At 41.6% G+C, this 21,507-nt stretch overlaps 1 protein-coding gene across 2 annotated transcripts; it reads left to right on the top strand.

Moving 5' to 3' along the window:
• The first annotated feature begins 61 nt into the window (after positions 1 to 61).
• Positions 62 to 21,425, top strand: BPNT1 (3'(2'), 5'-bisphosphate nucleotidase 1). Of its 2 annotated transcripts, none has more exons than XM_032801301.2 (9): positions 62 to 85; positions 6,460 to 6,587; positions 13,337 to 13,441; positions 13,835 to 13,942; positions 14,970 to 15,018; positions 17,773 to 17,864; positions 19,222 to 19,419; positions 20,109 to 20,214; positions 21,188 to 21,425. In XM_032801301.2, exons 2-9 carry the CDS (start codon positions 6,468 to 6,470, stop codon positions 21,334 to 21,336), a joined length of 927 nt encoding a protein of 308 aa, XP_032657192.1. In that variant the 5' UTR covers positions 62 to 85; positions 6,460 to 6,467; the 3' UTR covers positions 21,337 to 21,425. The 2 variants fall into 2 exon arrangements, with proteins under 2 accessions (XP_032657192.1, XP_032657185.1); XM_032801294.2 differs by lacking the exon at positions 62 to 85 and adding an exon at positions 159 to 248.
• The last annotated feature ends 82 nt before the right edge of the window (positions 21,426 to 21,507 follow it).

Genomic DNA, 21,507 nt, shown 5'->3' with positions numbered 1-21,507 from the left:
CCTGCCGGGGCGGGGTGGAATGTTGGGTGCTCTCGAGGCTGCAGGGAATATTGTGCACATTAAATCACCCAGGCGTGTTCTCTGGGTGGGTCAGTTGAATGGCGCTGCTGCCAAGCCTTGGAAAGGGTGAACTTTAGGACCCAGAAGGTTTTGGAGGCGTAGAAGGGTTATTGGGTGAAAAGGAAGGAGCAGTCTGAGTATTGCACAGAGGAAGTAGTGTGCTTTCTTTGCTGACGGCTGAACCACAGGTATTTTATTCTTTGTCCAGGGTTTGTGTTTCATATACACCAGTTACAGATGTATTAGCATGTGAATGTTATAAATGGGGAGGAAAATTTTCAGGATTAGGAGTGATTTCTGGTGGGAGAACAAAGAGAAAAAATGGCTTGAAAGACAGGTAAATGTTTTCATTAACCGAGTTGTCGCGTATCCACGAGTCTTGTGAGTTTAAGGGGTTCTCTCTTTTCTAATTCTGGTTGCTAAGATAATCGTACAAGTTAGAATAGTCAATGCACATATGTATGAGATTTTTAAGCAAGGATCTCATCTGGAAAAGCACAAGACAGAAATATTTTCAATTGCTTTATTTGCATTTGTATGTGTGGTAAAGGAATTACCTTAAGGGCCAAGTTCCTTGCTATTTAAAAATAAAGGTAAAACTATGTTAGATCAATTAAAAGTGATTAAAAAACCTAAACTAAATCTTTGAAAAAGTTCAACCTAAGATGTTTTTCCTTAATCATCTTTTCACTCTCGTTTATTGTTGTAGAACTGCTCATGAGTGGAAGGCTGTTGCTGATTTATTTATTTATTTTTTAAAACAATCATTTTAAAGAGATAGGGGAAAATTGAAGGAATTTATTTTGATAGTGGAGGAGCAAACCATCTATACATTACTTAGATTTTGGAAGCATAAAAGGAAAAAACTGTGTTCTGGGCTACTACCTTCGGCAGTGTCTCTTTAAACATAAGCAGTTTATTGCTCAATTGAAGCAAAGCTGAAATGGATATTGCTGAGAACAAGGAAGAGAGTAAGAAAGTGAACCAGCCACACCCAGCAAAGTAGGATTTTTGTTCTCCCTTATAACACAGCCAGTTACTTTAGCGGATACAAGAAGAATGAGATACATCTGAGCATATGGTGGGTTTGCCACCCAAAAGCCATATCTACAAATTTTTAAAAATTTACAATTTTACAAAATTAGGCCCTGATACTGCAGACACAACATTATTAGCCCAATGAGACTACTCACAGAAGTACAGTTAAGCACATTCATAGGAGCGGCCAGGCTTTGGGCTTTATGCACATGTGCCACTACCACTTCACTCAAGTGATGTTAACACAGGGCTGGTCTACACTGGGGGGGGAAATCGATCTAAGATACGCAACTTCAGCTACGTGAATAGCGGAGCTGAAGTCGAAGTATCTTAGATCGAGTTACCTACCGTCCTCACAGCGCGGGATCGACGTCCACGGCTCCCCCTGTCGACTCCACTACTGCCGTTCATGTTGGTGGAGTTCCGGAGTCGACAGGAGCTCGTTCGGGGATCAATATATCACGTCTAGATGAAACACGATATATCGATCCCCAAGAAATCGATTGCTACCCGCCGATATGGCCGGTAGTGAAGACGTAGCCACAGTGAGAGCCTTTGGCCTGGTCTGCACAGGCAAATACACACATTTAACTAAAAGTGTATTTTTTACATCAGTTCAATTAAACCAGTGCAAAACTTAAACTGATTTGAACATCCCTGTTAAGCCTGGCATATGTTGGTTTATCTTGTATCAGTAAATTTATGGATGCAAGCTAAATTGCTATAAGCGGTTTTGTGTGTTTGAGCAGTGTTGGTCCCAAGATATGTGAGACAAGGTGGATGAGGTAATATCTTTTACTGGACCAACTTCTTGTCGTTTCCACCAACAACTTTCAGGCTTCAGAGAGCTCTTCCTCATATCTGGAAAAGGTAACCAAAGTGTCACAGCTAAACACAAGGTGGGACAGATAGTTAAGCATAAGAAGTTAATAGGTGTTGGGGGAGACCAATTAAAATGAAGTGGGCAATTAATTCCCTAGCAATTGTAGGACAAAGTTGGATTAGTAAGCTACAAAGGGCTAGTCTACACTAGAAGCTAGTCTACTACAGTGGTGCAGCTGCAGCCTGTCTGGGGAAGATATTTTATGCCGACAGGAGAGAGCTCTCCCATCAGTGTGATAAAACCACCTCCATGAGAGGTGGTAGCTACATTGGCAGGAGAAGCTCTCCTGCCGATATAGTGCAACATAGCCTTGTCCACACAGGTGCTTAGGTCGGTGTAATTTACATCACTCAGGGGGGTGGCTTATTCATACTGCAGAGTGACATAAGTTATATCAACATGAGTAGTAGTGTTACAAGCCCAGAGTGTTGTAATGAACCATAAAACCAGTATCTGTGTTAAGACCATGGTTTTTAGTGTCCAGCAGAGTTACGAATTTCAGTTCCCAGGCTCATCTTTTGAAGGTGTTGTGAAGGTTTTGTTTGAAGATGAGGACTGAGAGTTTAGATATGGAGTGATAATTTTCTGAAAAGTGTTTGCCTAGAGGTGATGGTGTTTTTTGTGTCTCATCATTTTTCTGTGTGAGTTCACTGGAGAGCACAATTGTCTGATTTCACCCATATAGTTGTGGCTGCACCACTACTACAACACATGCACATCCCTCACAACACACATTTCAGGATCCATGGGTCCTCCTCCTGCCTATCACAACATGTGGTGTACCTCATCCAACACATCAAATGCCCTAACAACAACTATATGGGCGAATAAATAATCCATAGCCACAATTCATGATGAACCTAAGTCATCAGATTCTGATTAACCTAACTATGTAAGACTGGTGCCATGGAGCAAAATTATTCCTGACCCCAGTTGCTGATCATTTTCTCTGTAAATTCATTTTTGCTAATCAACTGTAGCTGCTATTCTTAGTAATGTAGATACTTAATCGGTGTTGTAAATGTTACTGAGTAACAAATGACTTTATTAAAAAAACAGTACAAACTCATTAAAACATTTCTTCCTTAAAGCTTTTCAGCAAGAAGTCTACTAGAGAGAGATTTAAAGAGAGAGGAAATCATTACCACTCCTTTAAGACTGTGCCTTCATTTCAGTACTGCATGTGGTGTATTATGTCTTTCAGATGTACTGTCTGTGTAACTTTAGGGCCCGCTCCTGCAAGGTGCTATGTGGGGGGAGACTCCTATACCCACACAGAGCTCACTTAATTCAGTGGAACTCCAAGATCACGGCCTCAGACTCTGAGCTCCTTGCAATAGTTGCTTTGACTTCTTGTATGTTTTCCATAGTACTAGATGCAGTAAGAGAGCTCAGTGAATAATAATATTTGCGTCAATATCCTGTGATAGTGAGTGCTACGTGTCACATATATAAAAAATTGACATCGTAGCCATTTTATAGATATTAATTTTAGTTACCAAAGGCTTTAAGTCACATAGATCTAATTCTCAATAGCAGCTGCAAAAGGAGCCAGACTTTAGCCTCAGTCATTCTGACCACATCTTCCAGCTAAATACCCTCCAAAGTCAAATGTATGAGAGATTAGTAATAATAGTTTAGTATTACATCTTTAACAATTAGAAGAGGCAAGCCAGTGGCTTAGTAGTCATGCTCTGCAGTTTCATGTAAGATCTTTGTTAGACATGCCAAACTTGGTCTCTTGCTCTTGGGGCTGGCGGTGACTTGATATGCTGTGGAGGCAGCCCATCTGGCTCTGGGGAAAGAAGCAGCTGATTAAGAAGTGACAATGACATATTCTAAAGACAGGTTTCAGAGTCCTTCCCAACCTGAGGGGTGCGTTGACAGGACTGTATCTAAAGACTGTTTGTCACTTGGGACTCGAATTGAGAGAGAACTAGGAAAAAAGGGCATTTAATTTAACAGGGTAGATAGACTTAAATCAAAGTGATGTAGGTGCCAAATGTGACTCCATATTTAAGTTTACTTTTAGTACAAACAGAAATCAGGCAGTCAACCCTTTGTTATTTATGAAGATATAGCATATCATCCCTAAAGCTGCAGCACTTAGTCTTTGTGCACAGAATGAATGGAATGCAAATGAGAGAGAATTGGAGGGGATAAAGGCACTTAAGTTGTTAACAGGATGAATTAATTTAAATCAAAGTGATTTAAATAATCAATTTTAATCATAATTTAAATCAGCAAGCAGGAAACCTTGTTTTGCATTTGTACTTTTTAGTTAGTTTCCTAAAGAAAGGTTGTTTCTCATTTGGCATTAAAATATGCTGATTTGCAACTAAATACAGCGTTCACACTAAATTTGCTAACCAAGGGGATATACACATACATGTGCTATATAGATACACTTTTATTTAAGCAATTATATATCTTAACTTATATTTCAGATGCTTAATTTTTACACTATTTATTGTTGGAAAATGGTGAATGATGCATTTCTTATTTAACAGATTATTAATTTTTTTACTAGTGAAAAAATTGGATGGAAATTGGAATTCAATTGAAAATGCTCCAAAATGGCATTTTCAAATTGTTTGTTAGGTAAATAAAAAGGACCCTGATGTACATGAATACATAAAGGGGGGTATCAAAACATGTTTTGATAAATTTAAAACTGATTTATTAAACAAAGGAAGTATTTTATTGTCTGTAGTTTGTGAAATTGAACTAATTGTTTCTGGTCACCATGTTCTTCAAGACTTCACAACTCTCATCTTCTCACACCTAGTTTTTATTCATAGATTGGAAGAGGAAAACACACTTTCTTGCTTTTCCAACTCCTATTAGTTTCTTAACTTTGAATGAACTAGTTGTTGAACTGAATTAGTTGGATAAATGGAAGTGAAGAAAATATTCTCTTTGTATTTGCAGAAAAGGCTACTGCTGGTTGAAAGCTGGTTTAGCAATTCAACAGACTCTGGTTTCCGGTGCTTAGCCAGTGGCATCTACTAGTTCTGTGGTTTGACTTTTAAAAACTTGGCAGCAAACATGTACTGCTTAATATTTTTTATATAATTTAAATTTTAATAAGTTTGGGCTTTAACATAGTTGTATTCAAATTTAATTTTAAATAGATTTCTTTAAAAATGTGTTTAATTTAAATTAAAAAATCTGATTTTAAAAAGTTGATTTTTATCCACCCACTTTGACAAAACAAGGCAATTGTTATAAATGTGCTTTCCATCAAAGGATCGCAAAGCACTTTGCTGATTAATTAAACCTCACAACACCCCTATGACGCATGTAAGTATTATTATTCATAAGTTTCAGATAAGGAAAATGATGCATAGGCAAATTAAATGATTTAATCAAGTTTATACAGGAAATCAGTAAGTGTTCCAGGAATAGAACTCAGGAATCCTAATTCCTACTCTTCCAGTGCTTTAGCTACAAGAGCATGCCTGATCGTGATCAAGCCAGAAGTGAAGGGCTGTAGTCTGCTGTAATTTTGGCATTAATCTGGGTAATTTACATGACGCTAGGCTTCAAAATGAGAATTGCAAGTTTAGTGTTATCAGTAAAGTTATCAGACTGGGTTGTTTTGTTTAGTTTTTTTTTTTTTATCCCATTTCTACATGGTATTTTATTGAAATCCATAAAATTCCATATACTAGACACTTAGCATTACTAGCAGTTTCTGCTGAGGATAAACCAAGATTTAGCCAGCGCAGAAAGTGAGAAATATCCTTTTAGTGAAGCGAGGGGGTAGGAATGTGTGTGTGGTGTGAGAGATGGAGAGGAAAAAGAGAGAATAAGGGAGGGGCATGTGGAGAACATAGATGGGGATAAAGAGCAGGAAAATAGGGGCAGTGAGAAGTTGAGGGCAAAGAGGGTGATTTGAGATAAAAGAAATGAGAGGGAGAATGGGAAACAGGGTAACTGTGGAGAGGCAAGGAGAGAGAATGTGAAGGGAAATGAGAGGATGCAGGAACAGGGAGGGAAGATAGAGAAACAATGCTAGTTCCTGCAACCAAGGAGGTAGGAGAGGGTAAATTCACCTACAAGAGTCATCTAGAGAAGGGCTACCGCCTCTGCTTCATGATGCAATGCCTCTCATTATGCAACCCTTTTTTGCATCCATGTCACGTTGTAAACTACAAAAATTACTGCCTTCCACTCTGTTAAGAGAGGACTACAGTCATACTTTGGTTATCCAAAGCTTTTACTATTTGAAGTGACTTCCCATCCCCAAACTTGTAATAATTTAATTGAAGTCTCCCACTTACCCAGATTAATTCAGTATTCCCTTTCCAGTCAGCTACCACAAAAGGTTTTACTTTTATGTAAATAACACTCCAAACTCTACTCCTGGCGTAACCTAATCTTCCATGGGCTTCTTATTCTTCCCTTGAATGCTAATACATGAAACCTGTGATGTGTAGTATTAATTCACAAGGTCGCTTTTTGATTCTCTTCAGCACTTGATATGGCTTCTTCTCCAACTGTGTTGATGCGCCTAATGGCCTCTGCATATTCTGTTGCGCACAGAGCTGGAACAATAGTCAGAAATGTGATGACTGGTGGAGACCTGGGCATAGTGGAGAAGGTACTTATTTTGCTTAATACTAATAGTATCTGTTAAGAACATTGAGTTAAAAACAACCCAAGGAGTTCTTTCTGATGATCAGGCAGCTCCTGCACAATTAGGGGGAGCGAGTGCTGCGACAGACTGACAATATCCTGGCATACTTTATTGAATTAGGTTTAATACCTTTGGTGACCATTGTATTCAAAATGCAGTTGTATGTAACCTCTCTAGGAGGAGGGGTTTTTTTATGTCCATCTTTTGTTGTCCATCCTCTGAAGCCACCCCCTGGAGAGGTTGACATATATGAATTCAAACTGGATTCTCCAGGGACCAACAGACAAATTAAAAACCAGGCTATTTATCCAAAAATCCTATCTGGCTCAGGTTGTTCTTCCTGATCCAGCAAATGGACAGGACCCCTGGTTCATGGGTACCCCAGTCCTTAGGGTAGGATTGGAAGGATGGGGCCTACTGGAGCCCAATAGGGTTGCCAACTTTCTAGTTGCACAAAACTGAACACCGTAGCCCTGCCGCTGCCCTGAGGCCCTTCCCCTGCTTACTGCATTCCCCCTCCCTTGGTGGGTTGTTCTCCCACACCCTCATTCACTTTCACTGGACTGGGGCAGGGGGTTGGGATGCAGGCTCTAACTAGGGATGTAGGCTCTGAGGTGGGGCCAGAAATGAGGGATTCGGAATGTGGGTGGGGGCTGCGGGTTGAGGCAGGGGTTTGGGGTGCAAGACGGGGTGCTTTGGCCTGGGGTGCTGGCTCTGGGGTGGGGCTGGGGATGAGGAATTTGGGGTTCAGGAGGGTGCTACTGATTTGGGGGAGCTGAGAGCTGGGGCTCAGTTGGGCCATGGGCTTATATCAGAGAGCTCCTGGTCATCAGTGCAGCATGGGGGATAAGGCAGGCTGCCTGTCCTGACCCACGTTGACCCAGAAGCAGCCAGGAGGTCCAGGTCCTAGGCTCCACGCACCACTCTTGCCTGCAGGTAACACCCTCTGCAGCTCCCATTGGCCAGAACTCCATCTTGGCTGCATTTCTAATCTTGTTGCAGCATTTTATATAAGATGAAATAACCAGCTCTCCCCCCAGATTCCTGGTTTCCACTTACCCAACTGACAGCAGTTTCTGGGCTGGTGTATCTTACTTCAGTGATTTCTCTAGATGTTCTTACAGCTTTTTCCTTTTCTGTTTCTCCTTTCCCCTAGCAGGCAATAGAGCATCCTCATTATAAAATATTTACACCTTTTTTTATTGGAGTGATTTTGATTTAATGATTAGTTTTTGAATGCTTTGTTTGTTTTTATTTTTTTCTCCCCCTCATTTGAAAGAGAAAATATATACTATTCAAGTCTAATTGCAAGTTCTTTCAATGTGCTTAGTTATCCTAACCACAGTAAGTTAGAGATCCAGAGCTTGGTAATGTTATCACACAATCATCTTACTCCTGGTATCATGTAATAAATATGTGTGTTCTAATTCAATTACTATGACTCTCTTAGCATATTGTGCATTTTAAGCCTAAGAAATAGAATATGCACCAGAAGTAGGCCCTTGTTAAGTGACTTTTTTTCTTTTTGATCTTTTAATGTAATTGCCTCCCTTCTTGCTACTCTTCTATCTTACCTTTTTTCTTTTTTAAACATGAGTCCCCCAAACTTTCTACCTCATGCCCCCCAATTACCCTTGTCTGGTGGAGGAGGGGGCACATTCTGGAAGAGGGGGGACGCAGACAGTGGCAAGGGGGAATGAGGCTGGGGCCACAGATGGGGACAGGAGTGGTGCTGGGTGCGTCTCCCCCACCTGCCCTCCAGCAGGTCTGGCCCTAGCCCCAGCTGCACCCCCGCAAATGTTCTTCCTCTTCCAACAGTTTGGGGACCTCTGGTCCAACTTGATCCCAGCCTCTTCTCTCACTTCTTTGGCATATATGACTTTACAAACAATCCTGTTTGACTCATTTTGTTGATATTGAAATATTTACTAGATACCTGCTGGTCAGAGAAATAAATCTACTAGCTAGAGGTCAGTACAAAAAAGAACATAAGAACGGCCGTACCGGGCCAGACCAAAGGTCCGTCTAGCCCAGTATCAGTCAACCGACAGTAGCCAATGCCAGGTGCCCCAGAGGAAATTAACCTAACAGGCAATGATCAAGTGATCTCTCTCTTGCCATCCATCTCCATCCTCTGACCATCAGAGGCTAGGGACACCATTTTTTAACCTTCCTGGCTAATAGCCATTTATGGACTTAGCCATCATGAATTTATCCAGTTCCCTTTTAAACATTGTTATAGTCCCAGCCTTCACAACCTCCTCAGGTAAGGAGTTCCACAAATTGACGGTGCGCTGTGTGAAGAAGAACTTCCTTTTATTTGTTTTAAACCTGCTACCTATTAATTTCATTTGACCCCTAGTTTTTGTATTATGAGAATAAGTAAATAACTTTTCCTTATCCACTTTCTCCACATCACTCATGATTTTATATACCTCTATCAATCCCCCTTAGTCTCCTCTTTTCAAGCTGAAGAGCTGACTCTTTAATCTTCCTTTTTGGTGGGACCCCTCCCAAACCCCTATCATTTTAGTTGCCCTTCTGAACCTATTTCTAGTGCTAGATATCTTTTTGGAGGTGAGGAAGACCCATCTGTACACGGTATTCCGACGATGGGGGCGTATCATGGGAATTATATAAGGGCAGTAAAATATATGCTCAGTCTTTTCTCGTATCCTCTTTTAATGATTCCTAACATCTTGGTTGCTTTTTTGACCCCCTCTGCACATGGTGACATCTTCAGAGGAACTATCCACGATGACGCCAAGATCTTGTTTCTGACCATTGTAGCTAAATTAGCCCTCTTAATAATTGTAGTATAGTTGGGGTATATTTTTCCAATGGTGCATTACTTTACATTTATCGCACATTAAATTTCATTTGCCAGTTTTTGCACAATCACATAGTTTTGTAGATCTTTTTGAAAGTCTTTCAATCTTGCTTTGGTCTAACTATCTGTGAGCAGTCTAGTATCGTCTGCAATACTTTGCCACCCAACTGTTTACCCTTTTCCAGATCATTTTATGAATAAAATTGAATAGGATTGGTCGCGGGACTGACCTTGGGGAACACCACTGTTTACCCCCTCCTTCGGAATTTTATCCATTAATGTCCTACCCTTTGTTCCCATGTCTTTTAGCCAGTTCTCAAGTCCATTGAAAGGACCTTCCCCTTATCCCATGACGCTTATTTTACGTAAGAGCCATTGGTGAGGACCTTGCAAGGCTTTCTGGAAATCGAAGTACCACTGGTCCACTGGATCCCCCTTTCACTTTTGTTGACCCCTTCAGAACTCTATAGAGTTAGTAAGACCGATTTTTTAACAGAAACATGTTGACTATTGACTCAACAGTTTTGTTTTTTCTAATGTTCTGCATTACTTTTAATATTGTTCAACTAATTTGATGCCGACCACTGTTAGACTTACTGGTCTGTAATTGCCGGATCATCTCTAGAGCCCTTTTTTAAAATTGGCGTTACATTAGCTAACTTCCAGTCATTGGGTACCTAAGCCGATTTAAAGGACAGGTTACATCTTAGTTAATAGTTCGCAACTTCATATTTGAGTTTTCAGAACTCTTGGGTGAATGCATCTGGTCGGTGACTTGTTAATGTTGAGTTTATCAATTAATTCCAAAACCTCCTCTAGTGACACTTCAATCTGTGACAGTTCCTCAGATTTGTCACCTACAAAAGCCAGTTCAGGTTTGGGAATGTCCCTAACATCCTCAGCCATGAAGACTGAAGCAAAGAATCCATTTAGCTTCTCCGTAATGACTTTTTGTCGTCTTTAAGCACACCTTTTGTATTTCGATCATCAAGGAGCCCCACTGGTTGTTTAGCAGGCTTCCTGCTTCTGACGTACTTGAAACATTTTATTACCACCTTTGGAGTTTTTGAAGAGGCCTTAGAAGAGGGCCTACCAATGAGAACCGGGGATAATGCAATGGAGAGGAGTCCAGCTCCCCCACCCCTACCTCTTCCTTGCTGGGTTTCCTATCAGGATGCTAGTTTTTAGAGTAGCAGCCATGTTAGTCTGTATCCACAAAAAGAACAGGAGTACTTGTGGCACCTTAGAGACTAACATTGCTGGATCATGCTAAGAGGTTCCAACTTTTTGTATTTGCTCTGGTCACTAGGTGTCCCATAAATTTGAAGCTCCACCTGTTTCCTCTTCAGGGTGTTGAAAGAGGGTTTTTCTCTCCCCATCTTTATCCCAGGCCCCTCCTGCCTGCTGTGATGGGCTGGAGATCTTTGCTACTCTACTCTTCTCCTAACCTGTGATTGGGGCAGTCTTGAATAATAATTATTTGTATTACAGTAATACGTAGAGGCTCCAGCCAAGACTAGGGCTCTATTGTGCTAGGCACTGTACATGTCTAATAAGGGATATTCCTACCCTGAGGAGTATATAATCTAATATACAAGATGCCATTTTCCAGATGGGGGAACTGAGGCACAGAGAGTAGTGATCTGCCCAAGGATCCACAGTAAATTCAAATAATTTGTGTCCCAGTCCAGGGCCTCAGTCACAAAACCAATTTTCCTCTCTTTGCTGGCAGGGAGATAGACTGGATGGCCTAAAAGGTCTCTTCTGTTTCTAACTCTTGTGATTCTGTGAACCAAATCCTGAAATTCTTATTCTCACTGAAGTCTGTCAGTAGGACTTTTGCATGTGCAAGGATTACAGGCTTTAGACCTGTATTGGAACAGCAATACTCAACAAAAAAACTGCCAAATCAATAGAAGTCTGTTCCCCGACCCTCCCTACCCTCCCAATAATCATATAAGGCCAAGTGCTACAAAATAATTAAGAACAATGTCAAGGGGATTATTTTAGTAAATGTGATTATCATTATAACCTTCCCCATCTTGTTTAATATGAGTTCAAAAGCTATGCACAAAATGCTAACTTCCACTTCAGCAGCCTGGCCTTTGTTAGTCCACTATGTGAATGATCCTTAGACTTCAGTGGTTTGTGGGGTGTGGAGAATGTCTGCAGACTATAGATAAAATGGGTGTAACTTTTTTTTTGTAAACAAATTCCATATAGACTTAAAAAAAGGGTTTTCCACAAAATATCACAGCCCCGATCCTGCAAAGTCTGAATCTATACATGAATAAGATTATAATTTATGGCGCTATGCATTGAATCAAAATGAAATTTTATTATTATAATTTTCATTTTATTATGCTTTAAGAAATTTGACATACAGGAAAAAACCATGAAAATACAGTTGAGACCAGCATTCTCACCTTTTTGTGGTTGTAAAAAGTTATTTTGGGTGAGCCATTTATCCCAGCAATTGTAAGTGGCTACATTTTCCTAAGCAGTCAGTTTTTATAGTGGAAACCTTGTGCTTCTGAATAATGCAAATTGACAACACTAACAGAAGTTATAGCAACTTCCTTCTCTTTGGCCTTCGCAAGGAACAGCTCCTTAGACATCATGTACAGAATGCCACTTGTCTTCTCATATGTATAAACATCTTCAAACAACTAATGGCTCCCTAATCTTTCCAAGATCCAATCAAAAAAAAAATCACCCTCTGGGCCTGACCATCCCATAAACTGCATGCATTCACTCCCATTGCCTTCAGTGTGAGTTGCATGCACACAACCTGAATGATGAAAGATCTCTCCTCCCGAGCCCTTCTCCCCAAGGCCGGTTCCAGGCACCAGCTAAAGAAGCAGGTGCTTGGGGCGGCCAATACCAAAGGGAGGCACTCTGGACACTGTTGGGGTGGCACGTCTGGGTCTTCGGTACAGGGCTGCCCAGAGGATTCAGGGGGCGTGGGGCAAAGCGGGGGAGCTGCGGCGCTAGTATTCACCTAGTGGCAGTCTGGGTCTTACATTTCGGCTGCAGGGGGGCATTCAGTCGCTCCGCATCTTCAGCAGCACTGGAGGGCCCCCTGCCGTCGAAATGCCACCGAAGACCCAGACCACCGGTGGGCCAGGGCTTGTGGGGCCCGGAGCCTGGGGAAAATTGCTCCACTTGCACCACCCCCACCCCCGGGCGGCCCTGCTTCAGTAGTGGGTCTCTCAGTCCCTCTCAAAGCAAAGGACCTGCTGCCAAACAGTGGAGTGGCGCGATCCCGTTGCTGTGGCTTGCTTTTTTTTTTTTTTTTTTCCCCCCCACTTGGGGCGGCAGAAAACCTGGAGCCAGCCCTGCATCTCCCTTTACATCCCTTTGCTAGTTTAGCACCTTTACTCTGTGTCCTTCCATACATCCGCTCACAGCTGGAATAACAGCCTTCTTCTCTGCGGCCCCTGCCTCTTCAACTCTGTCTTTTCAGTAGCATGTGAAAACATTTTTCTCCCCTATTTATGTCTCTAAATTTCTATCACCTTCTCTTATGTTTATTTAACTTAATATACTACTTGGCTCTGTGAAGTGTGGTGTACTTGTATCAATGTTATCATACAAAATAAGGATGTTTTGTGCTGAATCCACTAAGAAATTACACCACATGCAGCATTGGAACAAGCTTCCTCACAGTGCCCTACTAGTGTATTTCACTCTTGAGACAGATAAGAGAGAAAACTCAGTCTCAATGACCTATTCAGTCCTTGGCTTTTCTCGAGTTGGTTAATTGGGATGGTGGTTTCTGTGACGAGGATCCTTCTCCACTAGGAAATGGATATCAATGATCATTGCGATACAGGCCACTGTGTTGTTTTAAAGTAGAATAATTCCTTCCCGTCCTCTGCAGTGTGGACCCAATGACTTGCAGACCAAAGCTGACCGACTGGTACAAATGAGCATTTGCGCTTCACTGGCACGAAAATTCCCCCGCGTGACAATCATCGGAGAAGAGGTGAGAACTGTGTTTATCTACATTTTCAAAATGTTAATTTGCCACTTATGATTTAGATTTGTCATTTGCAGGCTTAAGAGAGCCATATGTTCTCTTTAATTTTTATCTTCCCTCCCAGTTCCCCTTCCCTCAGCGTTAGCTTCATCAGATGACTTGACAGCAAATCCAGTGATTGGAAGGCGAATCCCAAATTCCTCCCTCACACCTGCCAGGCCAAGTTAACCTGGGATAAAGGCTGGCACATGGCTAAAACCTGGGGAGTGGCTGTATCACTTTGCTCTGCTGTATTTGCAGTGCTAGGAATGGAACCATATTTGGGGGCTGCAAAGGCTCACACACAGTGCTCTCTGGCTGTTGCCTGTTTCCATTAGTGTCTTTATGTCCTTTTGTCAGGACCTGCCCCCTCATGATGTAGATGAGGAGTTGATTGAGGACGGTCAGTGTGAGGAAATACTGAAGAAAGCTTTTCCACCACAGTACAGTTCCATTAAAGAGGAAGAGGTAATAAACATGTTACACGTACTTTCTTATATCCCCATATAGCTTATTAGTCTTATCTAAGAAAGATCCAAGAAATAAAACAGGTACACTGCTACCTCGATATAACGCTACCCGATATAACACAAATTTGGATATAACGCGGTAAAGCAGTGCTGGAGGGGAGGTGTTCACGCTCCAGTTGATCAAAGCAAGTTCAATGTAACACGGTTTCACCTATAATGCGGTAAGATTTTTTTTTGGCTCCCAAGGACAGCGTTATGTAGAGGTAGAGGTGTAATTTTGATGTTGTCAGCTTATCTTTTGGTTTAAGTGCCACATTCAATTTAAAAAGGAATTATTTTCAAAGTGACAGCCCTAAAAATGGAAGCCCTCTAATTATCCACAGAGTGGGTGTAGCATGGGCAGCAGAACGGCAGGTTTCTCTGTAATGTTCCATGAATGTGTATCAGAGCTATACTAAAGGGACCACCTTTAGGACTGAGAGGATAGTTTAGTTTCCATGCCCATTGAATCCTTGTATTCAGGGTTGTTGTAGTCATGTTGGTCCCAGAATATTAGACACACAAGGTGGGCAAGGTAATTTCTTTTAGTGGACAACTTCAGTTGGTGAGAGAGACAAGTTTACAGAACTCTTATTAATCCTTGACATCTCTACTGAGATTGCAAGGAACGTTGTTAATTAGTGCAAGTGATGGTGAGTTGATATTAGGTTTTAAATGTAGACATCTTTCCATAAAAAATGGACTGAGCTCACCAAATCCACATTACATAGCCAGCTGAATAGCTGGTGAAAAGTCTAATATCTCTTTATGAATCCCTGGAGCTGTCCAGTCCTATATATAATAAACATTTATGAACATTAATGTAATTTTTTTTGCACTTTAAGTGTAAGATTTCTTAACAATGGTGAGGTTTATCCTCCTCTCACTGCTGCTAACTAATACTCTTATACCAATAGTTTAATTTCCATGATTTGTGATTCCTCTTGTGTTGTGTGCATTTTTTTTTTTTTTTTTTTTTTTTAAAGCTTGTTGTGTGGGTTGATCCTCTGGATGGAACCAAAGAATACACGGAAGGTTGGCTTCTCTTTTTCTTATTTGTACTGATCTGAAAAATTATTTCAGTTTAATTAAAGTAACATGAAAATTTCTAGAACATTCTAGAAGCTTATCAAACTGTGGTGACAGAGTCCATCAGAATAGATAGAAAATGTTGGGAGGGAAAGGATTTTGTGAGCTTTTTTTTTATGTTAGACTGGTCATAGCACTAGAAATATACTGTAGGGAACCATCTGCACTGGCAGGGGAGGGACTAGGTAACATAATAGTTCTTTTCTATGTCTAATTTCTATAATGCGGTGATCTCCCACTTACATAGTGGCCTGCAGAACAGGAGGCCTGGAAAACCACTGAACTAGAAAAGACTGGGTTGTGAAGTAATTGAGAAGGGTCGGACTCAAAGTCAGAATTTTTTGGGTAGATGAGCATGTAAGCAGGATCCAAATGTATGTATTACAAGTCAGGAATAAGCAGGATTTCTTAAATGCTTCATATCTGAAAACGAAAATGTCACTTAGCTTTGTTGGGCAAAGAAGGATTTGTCACTAAGTGGTTTTCCTGCACTGTTTTTGGAGTTCTCTTGTCCACATAAACAATTTGAGCTCTGCTATCCTGACTCATGACATTTCCAGAAGCCCTCACTGGAATTATGCTATTTGTTCTACAGTGTATATTTTCTACTAAACGCTCTGTTGGTACTTGCCTGCAGACATCCATGTACAGTACCATATAAAGTTTTCAGTTAAGATCACTTGAGTCTTCAAAAGAGACTTCCTTGACAACAAGTTTGTATAAGATTTTTTTTTAAACAGCTATGACTCCTATAAACCTATTTCATAACGTGTATGAGATTTTATTCACATTCGGCCCCAGCTCAAACCCGGCAACATACTGCGTGTCTTCCATTACCATTGACTTCCATGGGAGTTGAGAGTATTCAACGCTTCGTAGGATTGGGGCCTTTTCTTTTACATATATTTGCTTTGGATGTGCCTTAAATGGCTTTTATTAATAGTAACCTTTAATATCGGATACATTCTCTCTCTGGCTTTTCTTTGCAAGGGGAAGAATCAATGGACTAGAGATGAGAAAAACCTAAACTTGTTTGATCCTACAGTATTTGTGTCCCCATCATTCAAAACATACAGATGTTACTACAGTATTTACAGCATTGTTTTAAAACAACATAATTACTTTTATCATGGAAGTAAACTTAATTTTTGTAGAACGTTGGGGTCTGTAGGTGAGTGGAATCACCCCTGTGGCGCCTCCTGCTGGTCTTCCATGGGAATTAGCTCTTCCAGCATCCTGGAGCACCCCCTGCAAGCTGGTGATCCGCCTTACTACTGGCCCCCGTGTCCCTCCCAGGTCCCCAGTGCCGCTTTCTCTGGGTTGCTGCCCCCCTGCAGTACCCCCACACTGGGTCTCCCCACCCAGGGGAACCCCCACCCACTAACCACACCTCACCTCAGTGTAAGGCTACTGCTGGTCACCATCTAGCCCCACTCCCTGGGGCAGACTGCATTATACGCCACTCATCACAGGCAAGGTTGGGTTGGACCTGCTGCCTCTCTCTAACTGGGCTGCCCCTCTGCAGCCCTGGTACTGGTCTTAGGCCCTCACCCAGGCCCACAGCTTGGGCTTTCCTAGGCCAGAGCTCCCCAGCTCCTCTAGCCTTCCCCCAGCCCTGCTCCGCTCCCAATACCCTGCTCAGCTCCCTAGCAGCCAGGCCCTTCTCTGTCTACAAGCATAGAGAGAGTCCTGAGCTTCTGGCTGCCCATGTCCCTTAGTCTGTTTGGGGGCATGGTCCCAGCTGCAGCCACTTTCCCCAGTCAGCCAAGGCTTTGCTCCCTTCCCCAGCCCCAGGCCTCTCCTGGACTGTTTCAAGCCCCACAGGGCAGGAGCAGGTAACCACCCCGCTACAAGGTCCAATCCTTTCACGCATCCGGGCTGAGTTCCTCTGGGCGGCGTCCACCGGCTCCCTTGATGCCTTCGAGGAGCAGTGGGCGCTGTCTGGGGTTCTGTGCTCGGTGTCTCCGTCAGGCTCCCTTCTTATGACCCTCTGACCGCACTCCTGTCCCTGTTACTTCATTAGTTGTCCCCCTAACTCAGTTTTCCAGGTCCTGTAGATTCCCCCCTTATTGCTGAAGGACACCCCCCAGACTAGGTAAAGGGACCAATCCTGTAAGTACTTATTAGGCTTCTCTGAAAAGTCTGCAGTGCCACTACCGTATCTTCCTGTTGCATCTTGTGATAAGGTAGACTGTGAACTCTTTGTAGCAAGGGAATTTTTTTTATTTTTTTTTATTTTTTTTAATTGTGGGCCTGTATAACATCTGGCACTACTGCTTACTACCAAGTGTTTGCTGATTCAGGCCTATGGTTTATCTGAATGTCATTTACATAGTACTATGTAGTGATAGACTTCCTAATATTTAATATGCATGTTGGCTAAGATTATCAAGAGTGACTAGTAATTTTTGGATGGCTTGAGTTTTGAGCATCCAATTTGAGACATCTTAACAGGGTCTTATTTTTCAGAATACAGATTGCTCAGAGTATCACATTGTCTCAAGTTGGGCAACTGAAAATGAAGGCATTCACAATTACTAGTGACTTTTTACAATCTTGGCCATTATTAATATTTTCAAGTAATTGAACAAAGATAGAGGATTGTGGGTTTGCATGAGGGCTGGGTTGTTGTTGTTGTTGTTTTTTTTTCTTACTCCCATTTTCAGTCATTGCTGAATAATATTTATTACTTCTTCACAGGTCTCCTCGACCATGTAACAGTTCTTATTGGAATTGCTTATGAAGGTAAAGCAATAGCAGGAGTTATTAACCAGCCCTTCTACAACTATGAGGTAATAAATGCATAATGCTTGAGAGCACTAAATGATCTGTAACTATCACTTCTAGGACACATTCCTAGTTCACACACGTTCTACTCAATGGTGCTTGACCTACGCTACATACCACACTTCACTAGCTAGAGCTAATGGTGTAATATAAGGAACTTTATCATCAAGAAGCCCATAGATCAGGTTTCTTGGAACTGAATTCCAAGGCCATGCAAATAACTGCCACAGCTCTCCACTCTTTTAGGTAACAAGACATTACACGTATTGTAGCTAGGTTGTCACATAAGTGTAAAACTCATGATATCTTGCTCCAGGCTGGTGGCTCTTTGGACGTATTGCAGAAGTGTCCTGTTTAGGTTCACAGGGAGATGCCAACCACTCCAGTCTGTTAGTGCGACTTGATGACTGAATCCTGGGACATCATTAAGCTGGGCCTTAAAAGGCACCAGGTATTTCTCTGGCTTTGTCTACACTATGAGCTCTGGGTGTGATTCCCCTGCATGTGTACACGTAGCCATAGTAGTATGGATAGCAACAGCAGAGGCATGACTTAGCTGTCCCAAGTACATACATACTAGTTTCAGATGGGTTTGTACCCACCACAGCTCCCCTGTGCCTCCAGTCCCACTATCCTTTCTGTCGCAGCAACAGTTGTACTCATGCTAGCTGGATGAGAACTAGTGCAAGTACATGTTCGCACCCAGGGGCATCATACCCCTAGCCTGTATTATAGACGTAACCACAGTTAGTTGCAGCTGAGTTGCAGAGTGTTACCAAACCCAGTCTAATACCCGCCCCCCTCCAAAATGGGGGATTAAGAGGATTAACTATAACACCAGAATAGCAAAATTCAGGAACAGTCCAAGGACATAGAATGGGAGCTGATTCGGATTGGGCATAGCAAAGAAAAGCTCATATTTGGTATAATACACTGAAATAACTATGAGGATACTTCTCAGTTCTGTAATATCCGATGCAAGGATTTCAAAGAGATTTACAACCGTTAATTATCACAAAGACCCTATGAGGTAGATAAGGAAGAATTATTATCCCCATTTGACAGGCAAGTGAACTAAAGCACAGGCACTCGCCCAAGCTAAATAAGTTGCCCAAGGTCACACAATATGTCACTCAGTTAGCTGGGAACAGAACCCAGGAGTGCTGGCTTCCTGCCCTGGGCTACAGTTACTAGAACTCACTCCTTTTCCATTGCTACAATTTACACTTTTTTACCCTCTAAAATGAATCTAATAATGAAATAAAAAGTCTCCAGCTATGCCTTTGTGTTCATATTTTTTTAAAAAATAAGTGTTATATGCTGTGGTAATGCTAAGCCTTGGTTTTTGCATCTTCTGTGTAGGCAGGAGCAGATGCCATGCTGGGTAGGACAATCTGGGGTGTCCTAGGTTTGGGTGCCTTTGGATTTCAGCTGAAAGAAGTGCCAGCTGGGAAACACATCATCACTACTACCCGTTCACACAGCAGTAAGCTGGTAAATGACTGCATTAGTGCAATGAACCCTGATAATGTGGTGAGAGTCGGAGGTGCAGGAAATAAGGTATGACAATCCAATATTTTTCTTTGCTAGTGGTAAGATATGACATCTTTGTAAAGAGAGCAAAGAATTTAGGGCCAAATGCCGTCCTTATCTCAGTGGGTGCAAAGGGACCCTTGGCAGTGGAACTGGTCCCCAAAGAGGTGAAGCAGGATTTGGTGGATATAGGGAATGCTCCCCAGCTCCATAGTGTGGAATCAGTGCTCTTGGAGCTCCTTGCCCAGCAACATGCAGGGTTTGTTTGAGGGAGAAGGAAAGGGTGGAATATCTGTTACCATGTGAAGTCTCTGGTCCTCTTACCCAACCCATATGAAAGTGTGCAATAGGGCTAGAAAGGCCTTAGAGGCATATGACGATGGTTTCCTCTCCATTCTCTCAGGTAGATCTCCCCAGCACCCAGCCAAGATACATGAGTTGGATGCCACGGACTAGATTTGCTTCCTATAGATTATATTTGAGTCAATGAAAAATGGATCACTTTGGATGGTAGCAGCTATGTTTTTTTCCTAAACTTTTAAGATTATTACATTTTTAAATCCTGAAGAGGAGCCTCTGAGACTCCTCTTTCTGGTGAGGACATCAGAGTGTGTGCAGTACCAAACTGACCCAATTCTGCTCCCATTGAATTCCTGTTCTATCTTTTGCATGCTTGGGGGTCATATGAAATGACTGTCATTCTTCATCTGTAATAGATCATTCAGCTGATAGAAGGCAAGGCTTCTGCTTATGTCTTTGCTAGTCCTGGGTGCAAGAAGTGGGATACGTGTGCTCCTGAGGCTATTTTACACGCTGTGGGAGGTGAGTTAACAATAATGTTCATAACTCTTTTTTTGAGAGAAGTTGAAGTTACAGTAGATTTTTCTAGTGTTTATGTGCACAAGGTCATAGGATATCTTTTTCATAAGACCAAGGTGAGTTCTATTACACACAGTTTTGGCAGATAACTTCTTGACCTAAAAGCCTGTGTATATATTTAAAAACAAAGCACTGCTGTTAAGCATTAAAGACCTGATCCAAACCCCTTTGAAATCAGTGGAATGACTCCCATTGACTACAGTGGGCTTTGGATCAGGCCCTGGTTTTGCCAGTAGAAGGCAGTATAATTTACCTTGTCTGCTTTTATTCAAGGCCCAATTTTGAGGTAATACAAAAAATATTCTTTTTAAAACATATTGGTTTTACAATTTTCCAACTGACAGCTTCCTCTGCTGCTTGTGTTCCTATACAATGAGGTCTTTTCCCAATTACTGAAATCATTCATTTATTGTCTTTATATGCTCACTGGGTATACGGAGGGAATCTTATAATACTTCATGAACAACAAAACAGTTACCAAATCCTGTAGTCCTTGCTCAGAGCTGCAGGATTTGGCTCCAAATTTGAATCAATCCAGTGGGTAACCCAGTAAAATTACTACCCTCCAAACAGCACAAAGCCACTTTGCCTTGGTGAAAATATAAGTTATGAAAAGGCTTGATTGAATAACTATGAATTAACTTTAAATCAGTGTTGTTGTTCGACCTTTTCTGCTGTCCATCTTAGTGGCTAGAAGAAACCTTTTACACATGAAGATTGTATAGTATTGGTTTAATATGATATCAGGAGATTGTATCTTGCCATTGCAAGTATAAAAGACTTGATCTTATACATCTATCTGTAACAACTATGATTCAAAGGAAGAGAGAACTAGTAGGTGTTCTATTTTCGCAAAAATTCAGGTGCTGTGCTTAAATGAACTAGGACCAATAACATATTCATATATTTCTTGCAGGCAAGCTGACTGATATCCATGGAAATCCTTTTTATTATAACAAGGAGGTGAAACACATGAATTCAGCAGGGGTCCTTGCCACGTTGAGAAACTTTGACTACTATGCCAGTCGTGTTCCAGAGAGCGTTAAACAAGCCCTTGTGCCTTAAAGAAGGAAGCCAACTGTGGTGGGGGGAAAAACATTAACATAATATTTCAAGCTAACTGCCAAATGAGCTTGAATATTCTTTTTATGAAATCTGAGCCTAGATTCATTCTGATATTGTGCTGATCAGTGATTTGTTTCAGAAATTAGTGTACAGAATGTCTAGATACGGGGG

Source organism: Chelonoidis abingdonii, chromosome 3, assembly GCF_003597395.2.
Source record: "Chelonoidis abingdonii isolate Lonesome George chromosome 3, CheloAbing_2.0, whole genome shotgun sequence".
Taxonomy (NCBI): Eukaryota; Metazoa; Chordata; order Testudines; family Testudinidae; genus Chelonoidis; species Chelonoidis abingdonii.
The sequence above is the reverse complement of the archived record's forward strand: the minus strand, read 5'-3'. Positions and strand labels throughout refer to the sequence as shown.